Below are 21,887 nucleotides of genomic sequence, written 5' to 3'. Positions count from 1 at the left end.
AGTAATGTCATGAATATATAAAAACTTGAAGTAGAAATTAATATATACCTATAAAAATAATAACACAATTTATTTTGCACTTTATAAATTGTATTAATCAAGCAAAACTTTTATAGGTACTTTTTTATTCTGTATAACACTACTAACATGAATTAAATTCAAATAAATATACATAATTATCAGATTAAGAGAAAAACTAAATTTTTGATATTAAAACAATACAATACACATAAAATATTTAAATTATTATTGATAATAATAATTAAATTTTTAAATTAATTGTTTGTTAAAATATGATCCTACAAGCTATACAATAATCAAAGTAAATCATTCTAATAAAATAAACAATAAAATAGACAAAGGCATAAAATCAATCTTAACAAGACTTATAACTGTATGAAAAGTGTTAAAATGTAACCACTCCAAGTGTTTATTAATTTAAATTACTAATAAATAAATCACAATGAAAATGTTTAATGTCTAGTTTACATACATAAATTGTAATATATATATATATTATAATAATTATACAAGTCAGTAACTTGTTTAAAATATATAATAACTAATTTACAATAAATTTAACTGCGCCCAGCATATTGAATTGTGTCTAAATGTATAAGTATATTATATATATATATAACATATTTCATGACATTCCCTTTTTTTGAAGGTCTTTTTTGAGAGCTGATTTCTTTTTTTTGTGAAGAGATAGTGCTGTTTTTGTGAGTTTGTCACATTTTTCATTAAAAATGCGCAATATCACACTCTTTTGAATTTCTAAGAAATCGTCTACTATAAAATCTGATTCCTTCTTACCTATTTCAATGAATCTACATGGCGGGTTTAATGATAAGGCTCGTTTCTTGTGTTCTTCCCAAGGTTTGTCGGTCGGCTCCCAACCATCCAATTCGATGAAACAAGAAAAACATCTTACTGTATCAGGTATATCTGGATTTGGGCAATAGAAACCGGCTTCGGCCATTTCCTTGGCACTAGGTTTAGCCATGGTCCAATTTTGTAGCGATTTTAATCTTTTCATCTGCCAGATGTGATTAAGTGGTTCTGCTTCAAGAGATTTAATTTGATTATCGATCTGTTTCGTTAAAATATTGTCTATATTCTCCATGATGAGTTAAAATCTAAAAAAAAAATATGTTTAACACAGCTATACTAGCTTATACAAATTAAAAAAATTAGTAGTATTTATGGACCAAAGTTCAAATACCTCAATGCAACAGCCAGTGAAACGCAAAACAAAATTGAAAATATCTAAAAATTAATAATTATTATTACCTATTTAAATTTCAAGTCTACTCACTTATGATAAAATTATAACCGACTTCCGAGTTTCTGACACCAAACATTCGTGTATCGTGTTTAAACAGTGTAGCCGTTATTAAAACTAAAAACATATTTTACTAGTTTGATAATTGATTTCTATACGAATCGATAATATACTTATTATTACTATAATTATTATGAATCAGTTATACCCATCCATTTCATATTCTCTTTTAAAGTTTTAAATGTATGCATTCTAGATTTAAATTAATTATTGCTTATAACTATTAATTAAATTTTATTATCTATTTGTTATCACTACAAAAATATGACCGCGGGTAAAAACACTAAAAATTTACTGGTCTTTATGCACATTTGGTTGCCTATTTAAAACGCTTTGTGAGTAAGTTGTGACCATGACTAGCTAATTAAACTTATAAAAAATTATACCTATCAGAAAAAAAAACACGTTTATTTATAATAGTATTGGAAATTAAATGTATACAAATCAATTTAAAAAATTATTAATTGCAGATGATATTTCAAATAGAATTCTATATAATAGTTTTTTATATTTATTTAATAGTTTATATACACATTCTTTAACATAAAAATTTGCATGATTCATATTCTAAGAAATGATTCTAAATCAAGAATTGATAACCTTTTCATTTAAGCTGCTCTTATTTCGATGAGGGTCAAAGTGGTCACACACAAAATTAAAAGAAACTTGATTAAAAACACAATTTTAACATATTATAATATTAATATATTTATGGATAGTAACAATCATATTATGAGTTTTATTAGTCATCCTTATTAACTAGTTTTAGATAATATAAATTTGAATACCTGTAGAAAAGTTATACAGTCCACAGGGTGCCAGTGCTTACTCTAAATTTGAAAACACCTGTACCAATAATACATTTTATATTTTTAAGACAATATTAATATTAAGTAAAAATATAATCTACATTTTACTCTAAATGTACCTATAATAAATAGAATAACTTAATTTTACTAGTATAGAAAAATAAAATTTAATTGACAATAATTTAAAAAAATAAATATTTTCTATAACATTTAAAAGTTATATTAAGGGGTACATAAATCTATAAGCTACTATAGTAATTGTATATATACATTGAAATAAATTAGTTTGTGAAGGAAAAATACATGCATATATTATATAAATAAATTTAATATTTTACTCAGTATTCAAAAAATAATTTACAGTACAATTAAACGTTTATGTTTATGCTAAAGGATTTCCAGGACTTTTATTTAAGAGCTGAAACAAAATATTAATATGTTTTGTATTAATAGAATAACAATAACTATATACTCCACTTACGATTTCAATATGCTTTCTTAATTCAGTTGGAGTCACTTGGTGCAATAAACGTTCTTGTTCAAAAAATGAAAAATCATCTTCTAATTTTGAAGATGAATTACTATTATTATTGGGTCTTTTTCTTTGATATTTAATATCACTGTTTATTTTCTGAAATTTTATAAGAATTCAAATAATTTATTTTTTACCAGTATTGTAAATTGTAATAATAAAAAATGCATTGATAAGAAATGTATTCAAGCAAATAAAATCATGTATTTGCTTACTGAATTTGATTGACTATCTATGTTCACATTTTTTACAACTCCCATAACACTTTTAACTAACTGTCTCTTTTCTTGAACTTCAGCTTCTAAACGTTTTTCTAATGCAGAAATACATTCCAATTTATCTTTTATAAGTTCTTCGAAATGTTCTAATTCTTCTTTGTGTTTAGAATTGATTTGTGCCTTTTCTTTTTCATACCTAAGTACGAAATAATTTTATGATTTTTTTTTAATTAAAAATAATTAAGAAGTGTATCTAACTTTTCTTTAAAATTAACTATTTGGTTTTTCATTTGAAGTTTTAAAAATTTATTTTCTTCATTTGTAATTTTAACAATACCATCTAATTTACGCTGATAATCCGATATTTTTTCTGCCAGCATAGCATCTAGTTGTTTTTGGTAAAAGCTTTTTAGATCATTTTTTACAGTTTTAATTTCATCTTTTGCTGCATTAAGTTCCTCTGCAGTTTGTGCCTAGATAACAGTACTTACAATAATTGCGATTATAATGTTAAAATTTATTTTTAATATGAAATATTATTGGCATAGTTTAAATACCTCGGTACTTTTCATTTGATCTACTATTTCTTCAATTCTTCGTTTCTGATCTAAAAGTTGATCATATTTTAAAGTTTTTTCAAACAGTACTTTTTTTTCTTGATTTAATGCTAAAACATCTTTTTCTAACTCACAACACTTATTTATTGATTTATTACACTTTTCAGCTATCTAAAACATTTAATATTATATTGATTTTATATTTAAAATTATTTTTAAAATACTACAGTAGGAATTGTTTAGAGTGCCATCAGGTTAACACATCATACTTATATTTTAAGTCATAGCTTTATTTATTTGCATAATTTTGGACAATTTATCAGTTAGGAAACTATGTGGTCCCTTTGATAACGCATTAAGCAATTTCTACTGTATCTTCAAACTCACGCTTTTATTTTTTTCTTGTAATTTAACCAATTCATTTTTAAGTCTTTCATTTTCTTTATTTTTATTTTCAATACTTAGTTGTAATTTTTTTGCTTGTTCTTCTACTTTTTGACAGTTAATCAATAATTCATTCAACTTTTTTTCAGCATTTTCTTTTAAAACCTTGTAAGAATTACTTCGAGAAATAGCTTTAGCTGTATCACTTTTATAATGTTCAATTTTTTCTTTCATTGCTTCCAAAATGTCTTTTTTATTCTTACGCTCAGATAGTAAATCCCTGTTGATTTTTTCATTAATTGTACTAAATGCTCTTACTTGACTTAAAATCATAGCAGATCGGGCGGCCAGATCATCAAGAAGATTATTTTTTTGGCAATCTACTTCTTTAAATTTATCTATTTTTTTTTCATAATTTGTTAACTTTTTTTCTAAATCTATAATTTTCTTTTCTATATTCTGTAAAATCCAACAATAAAAAAAAAAATTAAAAAAAAATTAGCTAAATTATATATTATAATATTGTTAAATTTTTTTTTTGTATTCTAAAATTTAAGAATTAAGTATCAAAAAAAAAAAATATTTACCTACTTGTCTACGATAAATTTCTTTTCCAAGCTTTAACCACAAATTTTCTTTTGAAACTGAGTCCAATTTCTGGTAATCATTTAAATCTGTGGTTACACGAGGGGTTACATTCTCCAATTCGTCACATAAACTTAAACAAAGAAAAATTGGATGGGGAAAAAAAACAAATAAAAAAAGTACCTCTGCAAATTGCTGTCTTCTAATTCATCGCTAATAGTTTTTTTGTTTAGAATAGTAAATCTAGTATTTTTTTCTTGAAAACTGACATTACACTGTGTATGGCCATTATCTATGTTTCTTAATAACTTGTCATTGCATTCGTAGGTATTCACCATTTCATGCAAAAGAGAATCGATGGAATTATAGTTAATTTTTGTTTCGGCATTTTGTTTTAGAGGTGAGGAAGCACTAAGAGGGCTGGACAGACCATTGCTGATATAACTATTTTCCATTATTTCAATAAGGGCAGTGGGCACTGGGCACTGGCTAGTGACTATTAAGTTGTATTAAGTATTTACTCGTCCGACGTTAAATGTAAAACGGTTCACGACTTCACGTTCAGCCGGTTGCCATTATCTTTTCTATGATTCAGCCCCCTTATTGGTCGTATTGTCGACTAAATCAGTAAATAAACAGATTTTAACAGAAATGATTACAATAATATCTGAGTCAGATATTATCTGTTCTATGATATTAGTAAAGATATGGGTAACTTACTGAGTAATATTACTCTATGCTATATATTTATTATTTATATATATTCATATCTATGGATTATTGTCATTGATAGTACTATCTTAGTCTGAGTTATTGCTTATATAGTTGTTCATCCACAATAATTGACTAGAATTTAAGGAATTTATTAAAGTATTAATTTTAATTTAATATATTGTATGTTATGTACTAAATAATAAATATGTAGTATTTGTCATTAATCATTGTTTTTACTCTAAATTGTAAGACATAATGTTACCTACCTAAATATCTAAATCTTATGTAGTAAGATTATAATTTATATTTGTTATTGTTTTAGTTACTTTTTAAATTTATTGGTTCTTAAAAACATTTTAAAAACAAACATATAATGAGCAAATCTTTAGATATTTGTAAAGCATCTGTAAGTAAAAAATATTATTTTATTTTTAGGATAATATATTATTTATTAATTTTGAGTTGATTTTATAATTATTTGTGCCGTAACTTAATTTCAAAACAATGATTATAATATTTTTATAGTTATGTGGAAAAGTATTATATTATGATTATTATAAAATCAAAACTAATTGAAAATACTCAAATAGGCAACTTGAATTAATAATAATTTAACTAGCAAAACAATCAACATTTTAAGGAGCAAGACATATTCACTCATGTAGTATAATAAAATTATTTTTAATTGCAAACAAGCTATTTATTTTAAATATCCCTATCCAAAATAAATATTTAAAAATATGATATATTGTAAGGCTATTTACTAATATAAAAATACTTACTCATGAAATAATTGATAATATTTTTCTTTCTTTTTCTTTTTGTGGCATCTACAATTCTGCTAGAATAGCTTGAGTAGGTACTGTATTAAAAATTATAATCAGTTGTTTATGCGATACAATATTGGTGTAGTCTAACTTTAAAACTTATGAGATTAAAATAATATTTTTTGGGACAAAAAATTGTTAAATTTAATAGGTATAATTATATAATATGTTAATAATTATCAACCAATTTATATGAGTGTTTACAAATTTAAAATTTTTAAGAAATGTAAAGACAATAGTCGATAAACTGAGTTGCTTGTGGTTTTTTGAATACAAAGATGCACCTATTATTGTTTTCAACATGGTTAATAACTATTATGCAATATAATATACATTATAGTTTATAGCATACATTTTTTACCATCATGCTAACATATAGTGTATATTATACCCAGAGCTTTGAAAGAATTCTTTTTAATTTGTATTATATTTAACACAAAACATTTACCTACCAAACAAATATATGTTTTATATTTTAGCTAGTAAGTTTAAAAGCAGAACTTCTACGCAAACAAGATGAAGCAAACAAAGCAAAAAGTTTTTCTGGTGATACATTTATTCGACCAATACCTGGTGCTAAAACACCATCATGTCTTCTCCAATCTAACGAAGGTGTTGAAAAAAGAAACGCTAAAGATTTAGAAGAAGAATATACACCTGATGTTGAAAATAGTTTGAAAAAATCAAGGTAATTTATGAGTACTATTTACCTAGAGTATACTATGTGTACGATTATATAATACAGTGAAACTTCCATATAACAAATTTTCTTTTAACAAACTGTTCTATTTAACAAATGATTTTTGAGAACCATGGCTTTCATTGTTATTTATGCCTAAATTATATTTAACAAATTTCTCTATATCATATTTATTTTTTGTTCTCCATGCCCCTTCATTATTTGAAAGTTTCACTGTATTACAATTAAAAATGATTAGCAATTAATAATAATATATTGTGTTGTTTTATTAGAGATGTCTTAACAATGAAAGCAAAACTGTATGACAAACTGGTTAATGGTGAAATGGTAAGTGAACAAGACAAAACATTTTTAGTTGATTTTAAACAAAAAGTTACTGAAAATAAAACTACTTACCCTATATCTTCCACAAAAGATAATGTTAAGGAGCAAGAAAAATCTGATTCGGATGCAGATTTAGATAAATATGATTCAGGAGCTGATGATGACTGGTAAATTTAATTAATGTATTTTTTATAGGGTGGTTATTCTTAAATTAAGTTGTTAAGTTGTTTTAATATTGTTATTATAGGCGTAATCTGAGGAGGGGGCAAGAGAGGGAAACTTCCCCTCCAGATATTTTATTGAGGGAGCAATAGTATCGTTTCCCCCCTTAAAAGTTATAACTTTTAATTATATTTCTATTTTATTATAGAAAAATTAAACAGCATAATGGATTGTATAATAATAAATAATAATAGATTTATCGTTTTGACTTTTTGAGTGCGTCAGTTTATTATTTATGATTTGAATGAATTTTATGAAGGTACATCCATTTGTGGTCATTGACTTTTGTTAAAATAAATTTGCATATTATATAAGTATAATTTTTAGTAATTTTGTTGAGTTTTATGTCTTTTTATCAGTTTTATAATGTAAAATAAAAAAATAAAATTACTTTTAAGAATTTTTTTATTTATTAATTTACTAACCTAACCCCCCTCACCACCCACAGGATTGACTCCAAGTTACGCCACTGATTGTAATATTTTAAAAGTTAGAATAATTCTTTATTTATATTATGTCAAATAATCACTCTATTTATATTATAGTTTTAAACTATACATTTTAAAATAATATATACAATTTTAATTTATCAGGATAGATTATACAGATTTCTTTGGGCGTACCAGGAGATGTTTGAAAACAGATCTAGAATTTTTTAAAAAAAGAGATCAAAGGATTGAAAAAGAGTTAGAACCACCACTACCATCACCTAATGAAATAAAACAACAAACACCTTTAACTGTACAAAAATTTGTAAAAGAAGGTAGGAACTCTGAAGAAATATCTGAACTTGTTTCATCAGATATGCGAAGAGAACAATTGCGTCTCAAATGGGAAGAAGAAGAAAGAAAATTAGCTGAACGAACTGATATTCATTATGAAGATATACGATTTGACGGTGAGTCAAAAAAACAATATTTTCTAAATTTAGAATAGTGTTTCTTAGTTTTGAATTAAATAATGAATAATGAATATTAAATAATGAAAAAAAAAAACAATGAACTAATAATTCCCTTCATTGTTTTTTCGAGAATTAGGATAAGCTATTAATGAGTACTTAAATTTTACCAAATTGTTAAGTTTGGTAAAAAATTCTGTATTGCAAAAAATTTGTTGTAATTCGCAGAAAGTATGCAATTAACGAACGAAAACAATTTTTTTTTAAATAATAATTAGAGATTTGTCACAAAACTGCTTAAAAACCAGTCTCAACAATTCGTTGATGTTAGAGACATTTTAGGTATACGGTAGAAACTAGGAATCGATTTTTTAGCTTTTTGCTTAATGCAATATCAAACTAACGGATTTTCCAAAACGTTATAATTATAATTAGAAATATGGCAAATATATGGGTTATAATAGTTTGTTTTACTTGATGGTTTTTGTCTTAGATTAAGTTGTATCAATGTATCAATAAGTTTTAGAACTGTGATCATTTTTAGTGTTGTTGTCTTTGATTGGACTAAGTCCTTATCTGCACATAAAATGTTCATAGAACATTTTTGAGTGACCTATATGTAATCTATTATTAATTACTTTGTATTTGCGACTGAATGAATGGGGTTTAGACCTGAAGTTTATGGTAGTAATTTTGATTATGCTAAGCTTATTTTTAATTGTATGTTATTGTTGTCTGTTAGGTTGTACAATTTTATTGAATGGTTCTGTTATGTATAATATATGTATGTTCTAGATCTAGGTACCCATAATATTTAACCTATTTTCAAAGTTCTCATAATACCGTCAAATGGGGTGAATAGAAACAGTGTGGTGAATAGAAACAAAAAGTGATAAAGTTATATTCGGTCTTGTGGTTTTTAGGAAAATTGGTTTAGGACACTTTTTTCTTTATCAAACTCAAGTGAATGTAAACGATATTACACCTAATCTGTTATAAAGATAAAATTATTTACTAATGCATTGATAACACGGTGATCTTCTGACACAAGTTTGTTATCAGTTATAACACGTGATAATACAAATATTTTTTTCTGTGTGATAAAATCGATTGATTATTATTATTTTTTTTTTTAAATGTCCGTTGACTTCTACAATTTAATAATTCGTAAGTATACATTTTTTATTTGTTACAAGTTTTATTTTATTAATTTATAATTAAAAAATTGTTTTTTTGGGGTGTATAGAAACAACGTAAAAATGCCACGAATTTATAAACCAGATCCTCGAAGCAAAAAGTGTATGAAACCAAATCAAAATGATCTCAAAAATGCTATTATGGCAATTAAAAGTAAACAGGTAACATACCGGGAAGCTCAGGAAATATATGGTATACATTATTCTGTACTCTACCGTCATGTTACCTATAGTATTTACCTACAGTAAAGAAACTGTGATAACTACCAAACTAATTAATTAAGTGTTGAATATTTAATAAATATTTTTAAAAATTTAATTATTTGTTTTTATTCACCTTACATGAGTTTAAATCGAAAAAGTTGGTAAAAACCAATATATGTTTCTTTTCACCCCACTCGGCAGGTGAATAGAAACAAAGCACTTAAAAATATATATAAAATCAATCTTTAAATATAAAATGTTATCAATGATACTATATTAAAGTACTCACAGAGACCCATATTTTAAAGTATTGCTCATTATTCTATGTTAAATATTTAAGATGCTACAAGCTTTAGAAGTTTGAAACTGTTTCTATTCACCCCATTTGACGGTATTTGTAAATTTAAAGTTTCAAAATATGTAATTTTAAATAACAAATTAAAGAACATCTAAAAATAAAAATAAAAGACTCACATTACATAAACAGTAAACAGAAATAAGAAATAAAACCTAAATTTCACCCACATTATTTAATTATGTAGGTGCTTAAAAAAAGGCTTTTTTCTTGAGACTATATGAAAGACTAACGTTTTATTATAACATGTTTCAACTAACATTTTTGACAAGGAAAACAATTGGAATATAAGATGTAACATCTTGGCATTGTACTTATTAATTTTAAATTGTCATTGTATTTTCAAAACATTTTAAATATTATAATATAATTTAGTATTTTTACTATTATTCAACTAAACATTAATTATAAATAAGTTTATAATATTTATATCATACAGCTACAAATTAAATAAATATGTATAATTTAAGATCACATACTTATAAAAATATTTTATTTAGGAACAATTTTATATAATAATTTGTTATCATATATATCTATAAAAACTATTATTTACAGATTAGTACATTATAATATAACACTGCACTGAATAGTTACACCAGTAAGTTGTCAGGAACTATTATAATTTCTACACAAAATAGTGATATACCTACCTATTATTTATTATAAACGTTAATGATTTTAATCAATGATCATTTAAGTATAAAAGTATAGATTATATTATTAATTGTAAAATTTAAATTTGTTCATAACCATAACGAGAGTAAAAATATTCAAAAGGTATCTTTTGAACAGAAGTTACTAGTTAGCCATTAGATAGTTATTCATTTTTATTGCTTTATCCAGAATTTAAAAATTTCAAGGAACATCAACCAATTATATTTAAAATATAAAAAATATAATACATTAATATTGCATGGCTTAATTAAAAAATATCACTATTCTCTTCAATGTTGTATGTGACTATTTTAAAAAGTCTAAATATTATAAAGCTTTATGGAATATGAATATTAAACATAAAATATAAGTATAATTAAGCAGTACTAATTTATCAGCTGATGCTTTTGTAAATGAATTATTTTTTTTAGATGTATCTAATATTACAGTAGTGTTAGTAATTTTGTTGGTGTATTTATGTTTATCTAATTGCGTCAAATCGTCAAATAACCCGCTTCCATCTTCTGCTGATTGGTCTAAATCTTCATCATCTGATGGAATTGGAACTGGAGTTAAAATGGTTGCGTTGTTACATAAAGTATTAGCACAAAAACAATACTTCACATTATTTGCTATTTTACAATCAGTAATGGGATACTCATTGCAAGATTTCAGTATACTTTTACCTTTAAAAAAAAAACATAACAATTAAAATTAATGAATAATAATTAATGACATTAAATTAATTGTATTACCATAAGTTTTAGTTAGACATCCTTTATATCTTTCTGGACATTTTAATGTAAAATTGACTGCAGCTTTTGAGCCACAAGTTGGTATCGATTCAATGTCGTAATTTGAAAAAGTAATAGAGATTTCTGAAGCTTCTGTGTTATCAGACATTGGATTTGGTGAACACACATAACATGTTATATCTTTTTTGACGGATGATGAATAAGTTAAACCTATAACTAAATTGTATCAAATTATTAATACATAAATAAAACTTATGAATTATGTGAGTCCTATAAATTAGGATTTAGGTCAAAGTAATGGAATAATTAGTACTCATTGTAATAATATATATATTTGCTGAATCTGAACAAATTATGAATGCCTAGTTAACTGTCTTTTTTCTTTTAGATACTGTATTTTTTTAAATTTAATCATATATTCATATGTACATTTTGAAATAATGGATAAAAAAACATTTAAATTTAATTATATTTTAAAATATAATCGGAATTTTAAAAAGATCATATTTTGATTTATTTATAAAAATTAAAAAAATTGATTATATTAGAGATTGGTGTTTTTGACAATTTTTTTATAATGCTGTAAAATAGACTTTACTAGTTTTATTTTATCTTTGGTCAAATTTAAATGAATAAAAAAATTTACTGTGACTTTACTACCCTGTCATATATTATGCATTTGGACGCGCATGGATGCATGGTGGCAAGGAGGTGCACGGATCGTTAGACTACATGATTTACTTGCATAGAATTCGTATAAATTGTTTTTTATTACAAAAGATATTGTTGACAACGGCTAGTGAATGAAAAACACATTCGTTATTTTTTCTCTAGATTTTAAAACACGATATGTAGTCACGAAAAGGCTGACTCATTGAACTCGTATTTTAACGGACCGAGGGAGTCATGTTATGGCCAATTGGCTTAATGACTTGGCATTTAGGTAGCCAACTACAATTATAAAAATGAAAACTGTATACTCGTAATATTATAGTGTGTAATATTCGTTTAAAAGTTTAAACAAAGTGTAAAGGGATATCACAAAAATATTTATCTTTTCTTTAATAAGTTATATTTTTTATTCTGAATTGAAAAATAAAGCGGTATTCTGTAAGTATGTAATTATAAGTTATAAGTATTTAAAGTATTGTGATTTAAATGTTAATAACTTTTTATCGTTATTATCGATCTTTAAAGAAACTTCAATAATTCAATAATTCAATAATTTCGCAAATGCAAATGCGGATTAAAAACCTATAACACACTATAATTTATTTCATATTCTCAATATCGCATTAACTATTAAAAATATCCCTTTATTTATTTTAATTTGGTTTTTGTTTAATTTATCAACATTTCTAGTATAAAAAGTTAAAAATATTGGAATAACTAGATTTACGATGTTCCTATATCCCACGCAAATGAATTCGTTTTTATAAATACCGGACAAGACAGTCGATAAATAAAATTCCGTAAGCATGAATGATGAAATTAAATAAATACATATACCTTCCATCGTCCATCGAAAACTGAGTTCTGCGGGTGATTCGTAAGCGTTAAAAAAACATTTTATAGTTCAAAATGTTTATTTGGAATTCAATGTGTAAATGTGTTGCTCATTCACACGTTATAATAACATTAATAATAACCCCTTATTATTTTCTCCCACAAGAATTTTAAATGATCATTGTTATGTTTATTCATGTACGAAATGTCAAACTATCAAAAATTTAACTGGTCATTTGTATTGCATTCATAACATTGTTTTAACACAGTTATGTAGTTATACAAATTACAAATATACAATTAGTATTCAATTATTATATGAATAGGTACTTTCTAATTAGTAAAGTTAAATTAATTTTTAAAACAATCTAATCTATAATCTATATTTATTTTACTTTTAATAGCAGTATGAATTATAAATAGTAAATACTAATCTTATAATAAGAAATCCTTTTTTTTTAATTTGAGCAATACCTATATCTATATCAAATTTGTACGTGCGATTAGTCGACACAGACGTATTTATTTTTCTTCATTATTTATAGATTATTTTAGTGACATTTGATACAATAAAAGATTATAAAATAATATTTGCATAATGTAAATATTTATGCTTATTCCCTAAATATATTATTTGATGTTAACTCATAATTCATAATGTTTAGTTTAGGTATTAGATGTAATATTATTTTCTGAAAATTGTTTTGTTATGTACTAAATGAAACCAAAACTTAGGATTTAACTTTTAAAACTTTTCTTAAACGATTGTTTCTTTTAGACGAAACTTTTGACTGTTTATTTTTTGACGTAATATTAAACTAGATGACAATCTTCAATCTTCCAGACTTCGGTCTCCAGCTAAATATTTTAAAAGTTTATGACCAATGTTTATACAACTTCTATATATATTTATTCATATGTGCAATATAATAAAAACTAGCTTTCGATAACTTCACGATAAAATAGAAATGGCAGTACAAACACTGTCAATTCAATTTTTTATAAAAACGTTCCTGTCATGATTTAGCTTGATTTATTTTTTGTATCATTTTATGACATGTCGCGTACATTGTAGTATTGTACTACCTGAAAACATTTTGAATAATATATTAGTTTTTCACACATTTGTCAAATCGTGTGGAACGAAATTAAATTTAAAATGTACTATCCTTTGTTCCTTACCTACTTAAAATTAATTATCTTTTTTGTGAGACAGCGTATTGAATTAAACATTTTTTTTTAAACTTATCTTTAACAATTGGTTGATTTAAAATCTAAAAATTGTTTCATTATATATATAGTATATGACAAATATCGCAATTCTAATCTTAAAGTATTGTATTATGTGTCTTATATAATACAATTTTCTTATAAAGAATGTTATTATGTAGGACTCGTAGAAAAATAATATCGATGATATTATTATGTTTATAATATTTTAGAGAAAATATAATTTTTAATAATAATTTGGTAACTACTCAATATGTAATACCTACCTACAACTCTACTCGCCACTATTTTATCTGCTTTTTCTAACACTCAATTATTAGAATATGATTTGTATTATATTATAGTTATGTAATGAAATTAGAATGACCTTTAACATATTCATAAAATAATTAGTCTTTTTGTATTTAAAGCTTAAACGTGCGTAAAACTGAATTTATGTTTTATTTTATTGATTATTTCAAACCTTATCTAACAAAGTTAAAACAACTTAACAGTTGTAGTCTCAGTAGTTAGTATTTATAATTTTAATCAATAATTTTGTTTATTTTGATTTTCTACTATGGTACTTACTTAATATCATAAATACTTGACTAATTCTAAAATTAAAAATACACTATATTTTTTACTTTATAGTACAAGTAATACAAATAATTTATAATACAAGTATTTAGTATATATATTATGACTAATATATTTGTAAATTAATTCGTTTCATATTTCCCAAAATATAATATGTTAAATTAAAATTACTGAAAAATGGATACACATATTGTCATGATTATTTATTTATCAGAGAATTTTCTCTACCAAGATTTATTTTATGTACTAATATTTGAAAACGACTGTATGAACTACATATTCAAACGAACCGCGTCATTAACCCCGACAATTAACTATTTATGTAAATTCCTATAATTACATAATAATATTGTAAATGCAATTAATATGTTCTAGCTGGTTCAACAATTTTAGAGCCTATAAATATTTTTAATCAAAATTTTTACTTCAATGGAAATAATATAAAGTAAACTAATTCTTTTTTGCCGTTCTTAATTTTGATAATTTATTTATTGGATTTGGCTATCAGCTTGTCTCGTGTTATTTCATAATTTATTTTATAAGTATGAATGGCAGTGATCAATAGGTAAGTATGTTCGCAGAATTATTAAATGCAAACAATTTATGTATAACGTATTTTAGTTTCCATTTATTAATAAGTGCGATGATTTATATACACTATATTGAGCTCATTAAAACACATGTAATCAAATTTGAGTGTCAAAAATTCAGAGCCAGTAATAAATATATAAGTAATATTATATATAATATTATTAATTAGTATTTAAATCGTTTTTAGTATAACTTACTGATTACTAAAAACCAAACCGTTGTGGTTTTCGTCCATCGTAGAAATCCGACAGACATTTTGTTTTTAAATATTTTGAAACAACAAAAAGTTGATACGTATTCAGTGGGCATAGAGAAACAAATTCATACAAATTATTAGACTAAAGTCGATTTTGACCGCAAAACTAAAATTAAATCTTAAAAAAACTGCCCGTTAGGGGTCCTTAATATAATTGATTTTCGTTTCGTGTAATCGAGTAATCTGTATCCATAAAAAAAATTTTATATTAGTATATTATCCTATATATCGTTACCGAAAAAAATATACAACAATACCGAACATAGTCACGCGGTTCACACTGTTTAGGACACAATGCTAGAGAACGTCTCTGGCTGCCTCGCGCTCCCTCTCGTCGTTTCCTATATAATAATATTATTATACGTCCACAACTGACCGTGGAGGCACACCATCTCGCGGGGTCGGCGCATATTATACCATTACACAAACGATCAATTAAAAAAAAAGGACAGGAAAAATGTAAACTTTACCGGAGCCTAAAGCCCTAAAGGACTGCATTTATCATTCGTATTTCTTGTGTGCATATAATATATATATATATATATATATGTGTGTGTGTGTGTGTGTGTATACATTGCTAAATATTAAATGGTTCGCCATAAATTATTTTGTTCTTCCTATACAAGGGGAACAAAATAAGTAATGAGATAATTTTTAAAAGCTCTGAAGACATGCGTGAAAGACTGCACTATGCGAATATAATAGTATATTATTGTTTGTATTATAGTCCGTTATATAAGTGCTGCAGTTAAATCAATCGATCGAGTAATGTTGTATATTATTCGTTTATAATAATATATTAACTAGTAACTATACCCAGCAATAGTCATTTAAACTAAACATCTACTGTCGTCTACTGTCTTCAGTCATCGATGGTTCGATGCATGTTCTTAGTAAAATTAAAAAAAAAATCCTATGCTTAACTATACAAAATTATAATCGGTAAAACTAAAAAAATATGATAGTTACAAGTCATATACATGCACGGTCATCGACCACCTGAGGGTGTAATTACTTAGAAGCTGATACTAAAATAGTAATTTGGTAATAATAATATTTGTTTTACTTTTTAGGTATTGTTTATTTATTACTGTAGAAGAGTTGGTTAATATATTTTAGGTTCTGAGCGATAATGATGTGCGAGTGGTATTTAGTCAATGGATTAATTTAAAATACTTAGTTAGTAAATAATTGTTGAAAAACAGAGAAATCTTAAACTTAAAGTTAATTACCTACTCATAGATACTATTGGATCTTTGAGTGGTATTAAACAATAATTTTAAATTTTTTCATTATTCCGTTTTATTTACTTTCAAAGTTTATAAGTAAATGAAAAAAATGGTAAAATCATTTTTATTTTTATGGCCTATAATTATTTCCTAGTTAAAAATAGTAAATACCGTACAAGATATATTGCAGCATATATAAGGGTAGGCAGACAGTAGTGGTCACATTATATATTGATTAACTTATTGCAGTATAATGTGAGTTGTGTTTAAATTTTGAAAGCAATAAGCAATGATAAATCAACGGAGGTCTGTAAAAGGTTTAAAATCACGTTCCTTTAATATTTTTATTGGGCATGTATTGTATTGTTGTAGATTTTAGGTAAAACACTTAAACAACTTATTCCTATTAAAAAAAATTAGATGCTTAGAAAATCGTGAAATACACAATATAACAAAACTTGATATCTAATTGAAAAAAAAACTTGTAATATGAATTCGCGTAACTACATGTTAAATAGTCTCATAAATCTTATTTTTAAATCCTAGGTATCTAGTAAAAAATTGACCATTAAAATATGTTAAATACATTAGTAATACTAGTTCATATTATTAACGTTATATATTGTATTATATCTTAAAATGCATAATTTACATTCTAAAATTATATGATTTAGTTAAACTTGTATAATTTGAAATTGTATAAGTAAATAAATAAATGAAAACGTTTTTAGCAATAATTCTCTGTCCAAAAAATTGTCTAAATATCATAACATCATTTTAAATCCAATGCATAATTTTTGTGTGTCATTCAGAATTGTACACAACAATCATGAGGTAGTGTTAATCACGTTAGAATATAATATAACTTATGTATTGTTTGTGCATTAATGGTAAAGGTAGATACCAGTGTGCCAGTAAGGGGAAGAGGTTATCAATGTTCTGTTTTGCTTCATACAGAGTGCCTCACGAAGACATAACATACCCATATATATATATTTTTTAAAGAAGTTCCAAAGAAAAATTGTCATAACTTCCTGATACACCCTAATTTTTATTTATATATTCACATATACATAGTCGTATTATATTATGAAAACCATTAGCCATTAATTATTAATTTTTGTATTCATAGAGAATTGTTGTAAGTTACCCTTTTCCATTGCATATTTACGTCTATCGCATGTCATTGTTAAAACTTGGAATTTTGGTTTCATTCTACGAACGAGACGTGTGTATTTTATATGTTATAATCTCGTTTATTATAAATTTATAACTAATTCATAAGTATTGATTGTTATAAATTATATACATGTAGTAATACATGTACATTTTATATTGAACTTGTCGCCTTGACACGTCATAACCGCAAGACGACAACGCATATTTATTTATAATAATATTACGCTTATATTTACGGGCAACAATTTTTTAGTATTATGATTAAGTTATTGGTATGGCTGAATTTACATATAAATAATAAATATAAAATATATTTACCATGACTACTCACCCTCGATCATTCCTTTAGTCATTAATTAAATCCTGATTTTGGGAATTTTCGGAAATATATTGGTATTTACATTTTATACCGTATTGTCAAATACTTAGATTTTTTCTAAACTATTTGAGGATTTGGGTTACATTGTCCTGTGGTGATACAAATAATCTTAAATTATGTAGCAGATAATTTTTATGGAAATATTTCGAACGAAAAATGTCCGGGTTATTAAACTGTGTTTTGGATCTAAAGATAATTATGGTTCATATAAATAATTATGGCTCAAAATAAGTTCATTATGGTTAGGCTTGAGTTAAGATATAGATAACATTAGGGACTAAGCAAATTTTAAAATTATAAAGCCTAATACCTAAGCTATTAATATTTAAACATTTTTGATTTGTAAAAATTGTCAGAGCAAGTACTATAAAATCAACTTACTTTACTACTATATGATATGTACTTTATGTGATCCATTATTAAGGATAATTTTATATATCATATAATTAAATATAATAATATATATATATAAAATATAATCAAATCATGCATCAACATTTTCCAGAACATCGTGTGGTTAACTTTTGTTAAGCCCTAAATGATATATGAAAACAGAGAAACAAAATAAAGGTATTTAAAAATGTAGTTTGTAAATGTATGCTTAAAAATTCTTAGAATCAGAATCTGAATAAATACGTTGTTAAAGTATAAAAGAGGGTTGAATATTTTTGTTGAATCATTCTGTATTATATTATATATTATACACACACGTCCTGTGCATTTGCTATGGTCATCGCCCATCGGACCACTCGTAATATACCATTTTCGTTTTTACACATAACGACGGTGATATATTTTTATATATAATATGTACAATATTCGGCCAAGATTTAAATCTATCTGAATGCATTAACCGAAAAGTTGTGATGACGTTATTTGGTGTGTCGTGTTAAACGATTTCCACTGTAACTTGAACGCTTAAATTCAGATTAAAAAAAAAAAAAAACACAGCGCACGACCGTTTATAGCCGGGCCCGAAGCAGTATGTTTATGTAGATAGATAGATTATGTCATGGCCTTGCGTACCTAATTATTAAAATAATTTTTATCTGTTTATGTATTTTATATCATTATTATTAGGGAGCTGAAAAGTAGACACCACTCTTCAACACGTCTTTGTGCGTTTGTCTTATGGTCACAATAAGCATTGGTGTGTTTACGTCGTATATTCCCATAGTTCACTCTCTATTTTATTTATTTTAGAGTATAATCACAACTAACTTCCCTATTTTCATTTTTAGTATGTGTAATATTCACTAAATTTATAATGATATGACGGAGATTTACAGCCTAATACATTTTCAGCAACGTAAACAAAAATAAATATTACAATAGTTTGCAATTTTCAATTCTTAAATGGTACCTATATACATATACCTAACCTAACCTATATCAGATGATTATCAAAAAAACATTTTGAAAATCAAATAGGTACCAAACCATTAAAAATAATGGGTACCAGATACTTTGTATGTCTACGTGTGTATCATATTATTCTTAATTAATGTTTATGCTTATTATTTAAGTACGAACTTCTTGTTTGCATAATATTAGCCAATAAGAAAATATTTTTTTATTTAATCATAAAGGTTTTTACCATTTTCGTCTACATACGTGAAAAATGTATAAATTATTTACCCACACAATTTTTAACAATATGCCTTAATAATATGATAATATTACCTAAGTACTTAAGCGCATTTACTGTTTATTGAAATAAATTTTAAATAATTTAAACGCCGTATATAATAAATTATTTATTAGGTAATACATATTATACATTAATTTAAACTGGTCATATACTAAGAGTATAAATTCTTATAAAATAAGATTAAAAAAATTGTTTCGAGCATTCGCTGTCCAATTTTATTTAGCTTATTGTTAACATAGCTAGGTAGGTATATCAAAATAATTAAACGGTCTTCTATTTTATAGCGATAGAATAACTTTCCCCCTATATTATGTTGCCATATAGTCTATGACCATTGACCATGATGTATAAATTATTTTTAAAAAAAAATTTCTTCTTAGTATTGGTTTATTAATAATTATCAATCATGAATATTGTAGTAATTTACTTTAGGAAATTTAATATTTATTACTTCCACATCTCCAAAAATAAATCGGTATATTTATAATACTATGATCAGTATAAATTATTTTTAATACGGTAGTACAAGTTGTATTGGGTGATAGGGTACTGAATCATTTGCATGTATTTTTTAAAGGCAAAAAATGTTGTACTTAAAACTTTATTTTTTGACACGAAAATGTAAAAGCATTTAAAAACAATGTATCGTTTATACAGAGGTCCGGGAGCATGGTGTTGGTTATTATTCATTTTCAACGGATGAAAAAGAACGTCATCGCCAACAAGCTGAGCTCAAAAAGCTTCGAGAACAGACTAAAACCACTCAAATTTCCGTACAAAAGCTCAAGGAAAAGCGTGCCGCACAGATGGCTGTCCGACTTAAAGCCATCAAGCGACGTAAAAAAGAAAAACTCGGGCTTCCGCTGGACTCCAGTTCGGGTAAGTTTGTGCCCATCACTTTATTGTAACTGAATAATATAACTTCGATTTTTGTTTTTAATTTTTAGACGAAGAAGCGCCACCACCAAAGGCTCCGTCCCCGGAAGTCGTCGAAGATATGGACGCCGAACGAGCATTTGAAAAGTTGAGGAAAGCCGCTCATGTCAGACCTTGGGACCAAGGAAAGGACGGACTACAAAAACCTTGTATGCTAGATTTATTTTTTAATACATTTTTTGTAATTATAATTATGCGATCTTTATTATTATTATGACGCGTTTATTACAGCTGTGACGTATTATGTTTATATTCTGTATGTTATTATCATTTATTGTTTTAGTGTTGACCCAAGAAGAATGGAACGAAAAGCAACGTGCCGAAAGGAAGCCAGATTTTGCGTGGGATTATGACGACGGCCCAAAAGTGCCCAAAAAAGTATCGTCCAATAACTATCAACACGTCGACAAAGACGAGGACGTTGATGATGACGACGACACTGACGAAGATTTGGTTGGACCATCGTTGGATATGTTTGTTGCACCCACTAATCCAAACAAGCAGAGTACAATAACATCGAAAAGTTTTAAAAAGTTTATTCACAATGAGTTGGATGATGAACCTGGGACCACTGACAATCCATATCATGAAGATAATAGCGATTTAGATAGTATTCCGCTACCAACTGAACCGAGGAAAGGAGCAGAAATCGCACCACCTCCCACATACGAATATTATGGACCAAGTGGGCGAGGACCAAAAGCACAAGACAACTTTATTAGTGTTAATGAAATGCAGGATTCTATTTCTAAAGGATTTACCAACTCAAAAAGCATGAATAAACCTCGAACAGTCAGAGGTATTGTGGACGACGACGACGATGATTGATAATGTTTAAATAAATAGCTTTCAAGGTGATACTATAATTGTTACTCTATTAAAAAACATTACCTACATTATTACAATGAGTGATTTGTTGTTTATATTTAATTATTTTGTGTTATGATGATTATAAAAAATGTTTTAAAAACCATTTACTTGTAATATATTCAATCTCATCATAAAGTATTATTAAAAAACAATACATAATGTTTGTATAGTTATTCAGATTTCTCAATTATTATGAATG

The 21,887-nt window shown here is 25.7% G+C and overlaps 4 protein-coding genes and 1 long non-coding RNA gene across 7 annotated transcripts; 2 read left to right on the top strand and 3 right to left on the bottom strand.

Moving 5' to 3' along the window:
• Positions 1-627: 627 nt before the first annotated feature.
• LOC107168615 (baculoviral IAP repeat-containing protein 5-like) lies at positions 628-1,385 on the bottom strand. Its single transcript, XM_015518091.2, has 2 exons — positions 1,226-1,385; positions 628-1,139 (listed from the first exon to the last, which is right to left on the bottom strand). Exon 2 carries the CDS (start codon positions 1,124-1,126, stop codon positions 647-649), a length of 480 nt encoding a protein of 159 aa, XP_015373577.1. The 5' UTR covers positions 1,127-1,139; positions 1,226-1,385; the 3' UTR covers positions 628-646.
• Positions 1,386-2,035: 650 nt separating this feature from the next.
• On the bottom strand, positions 2,036-5,098 carry LOC107168617 (uncharacterized). The gene is made up of 8 exons (XM_089228391.1): positions 4,614-5,098; positions 4,437-4,563; positions 3,849-4,304; positions 3,462-3,632; positions 3,163-3,377; positions 2,902-3,100; positions 2,636-2,785; positions 2,036-2,572 (listed from the first exon to the last, which is right to left on the bottom strand). Exons 1-8 carry the CDS (start codon positions 4,883-4,885, stop codon positions 2,537-2,539), a joined length of 1,626 nt encoding a protein of 541 aa, XP_089084517.1. The 5' UTR covers positions 4,886-5,098; the 3' UTR covers positions 2,036-2,536.
• Positions 5,099-5,239: 141 nt separating this feature from the next.
• Positions 5,240-21,791, top strand: LOC107168619 (coiled-coil domain-containing protein 174). 2 transcript variants are annotated; one of them, XM_015518098.2, is made up of 8 exons: positions 5,240-5,389; positions 5,467-5,550; positions 6,451-6,659; positions 6,944-7,162; positions 7,811-8,115; positions 20,540-20,761; positions 20,830-20,967; positions 21,102-21,791. In XM_015518098.2, the coding sequence occupies exons 2-8, from the start codon at positions 5,518-5,520 to the stop codon at positions 21,644-21,646; spliced, it is 1,671 nt and encodes a 556-aa protein (XP_015373584.2). In that variant the 5' UTR covers positions 5,240-5,389; positions 5,467-5,517; the 3' UTR covers positions 21,647-21,791. The 2 variants fall into 2 exon arrangements, with proteins under 2 accessions (XP_015373584.2, XP_089084516.1); XM_089228390.1 differs by lacking the exon at positions 5,240-5,389 and having other exon boundaries at positions 5,402-5,550.
• Positions 8,122-9,630, top strand: LOC149055170 (uncharacterized). The gene is made up of 2 exons (XR_016191891.1): positions 8,122-9,282; positions 9,362-9,630. It is a non-coding gene; the product is annotated as an uncharacterized LOC149055170 (long non-coding RNA).
• On the bottom strand, positions 10,285-15,796 carry LOC107168620 (uncharacterized). Of its 2 annotated transcripts, XM_015518099.2 has the most exons (4): positions 15,702-15,796; positions 15,386-15,627; positions 11,283-11,498; positions 10,285-11,213 (listed from the first exon to the last, which is right to left on the bottom strand). In XM_015518099.2, the coding sequence occupies exons 2-4, from the start codon at positions 15,495-15,497 to the stop codon at positions 10,855-10,857; spliced, it is 687 nt and encodes a 228-aa protein (XP_015373585.1). In that variant the 5' UTR covers positions 15,498-15,627; positions 15,702-15,796; the 3' UTR covers positions 10,285-10,854. The 2 variants fall into 2 exon arrangements, with proteins under 2 accessions (XP_015373585.1, XP_089084518.1); XM_089228392.1 differs by having other exon boundaries at positions 15,386-15,749.
• Positions 21,792-21,887: the final 96 nt, after the last annotated feature.

This window comes from Diuraphis noxia, unplaced genomic scaffold (genome assembly GCF_037042655.1).
Source record: "Diuraphis noxia isolate RWA-SAM2 unplaced genomic scaffold, SU_Dnox_SAM2 contig0005, whole genome shotgun sequence".
Classification (NCBI taxonomy): Eukaryota; Metazoa; Arthropoda; class Insecta; order Hemiptera; family Aphididae; genus Diuraphis; species Diuraphis noxia.
The sequence above is the reverse complement of the archived record's forward strand: the minus strand, read 5'-3'. Positions and strand labels throughout refer to the sequence as shown.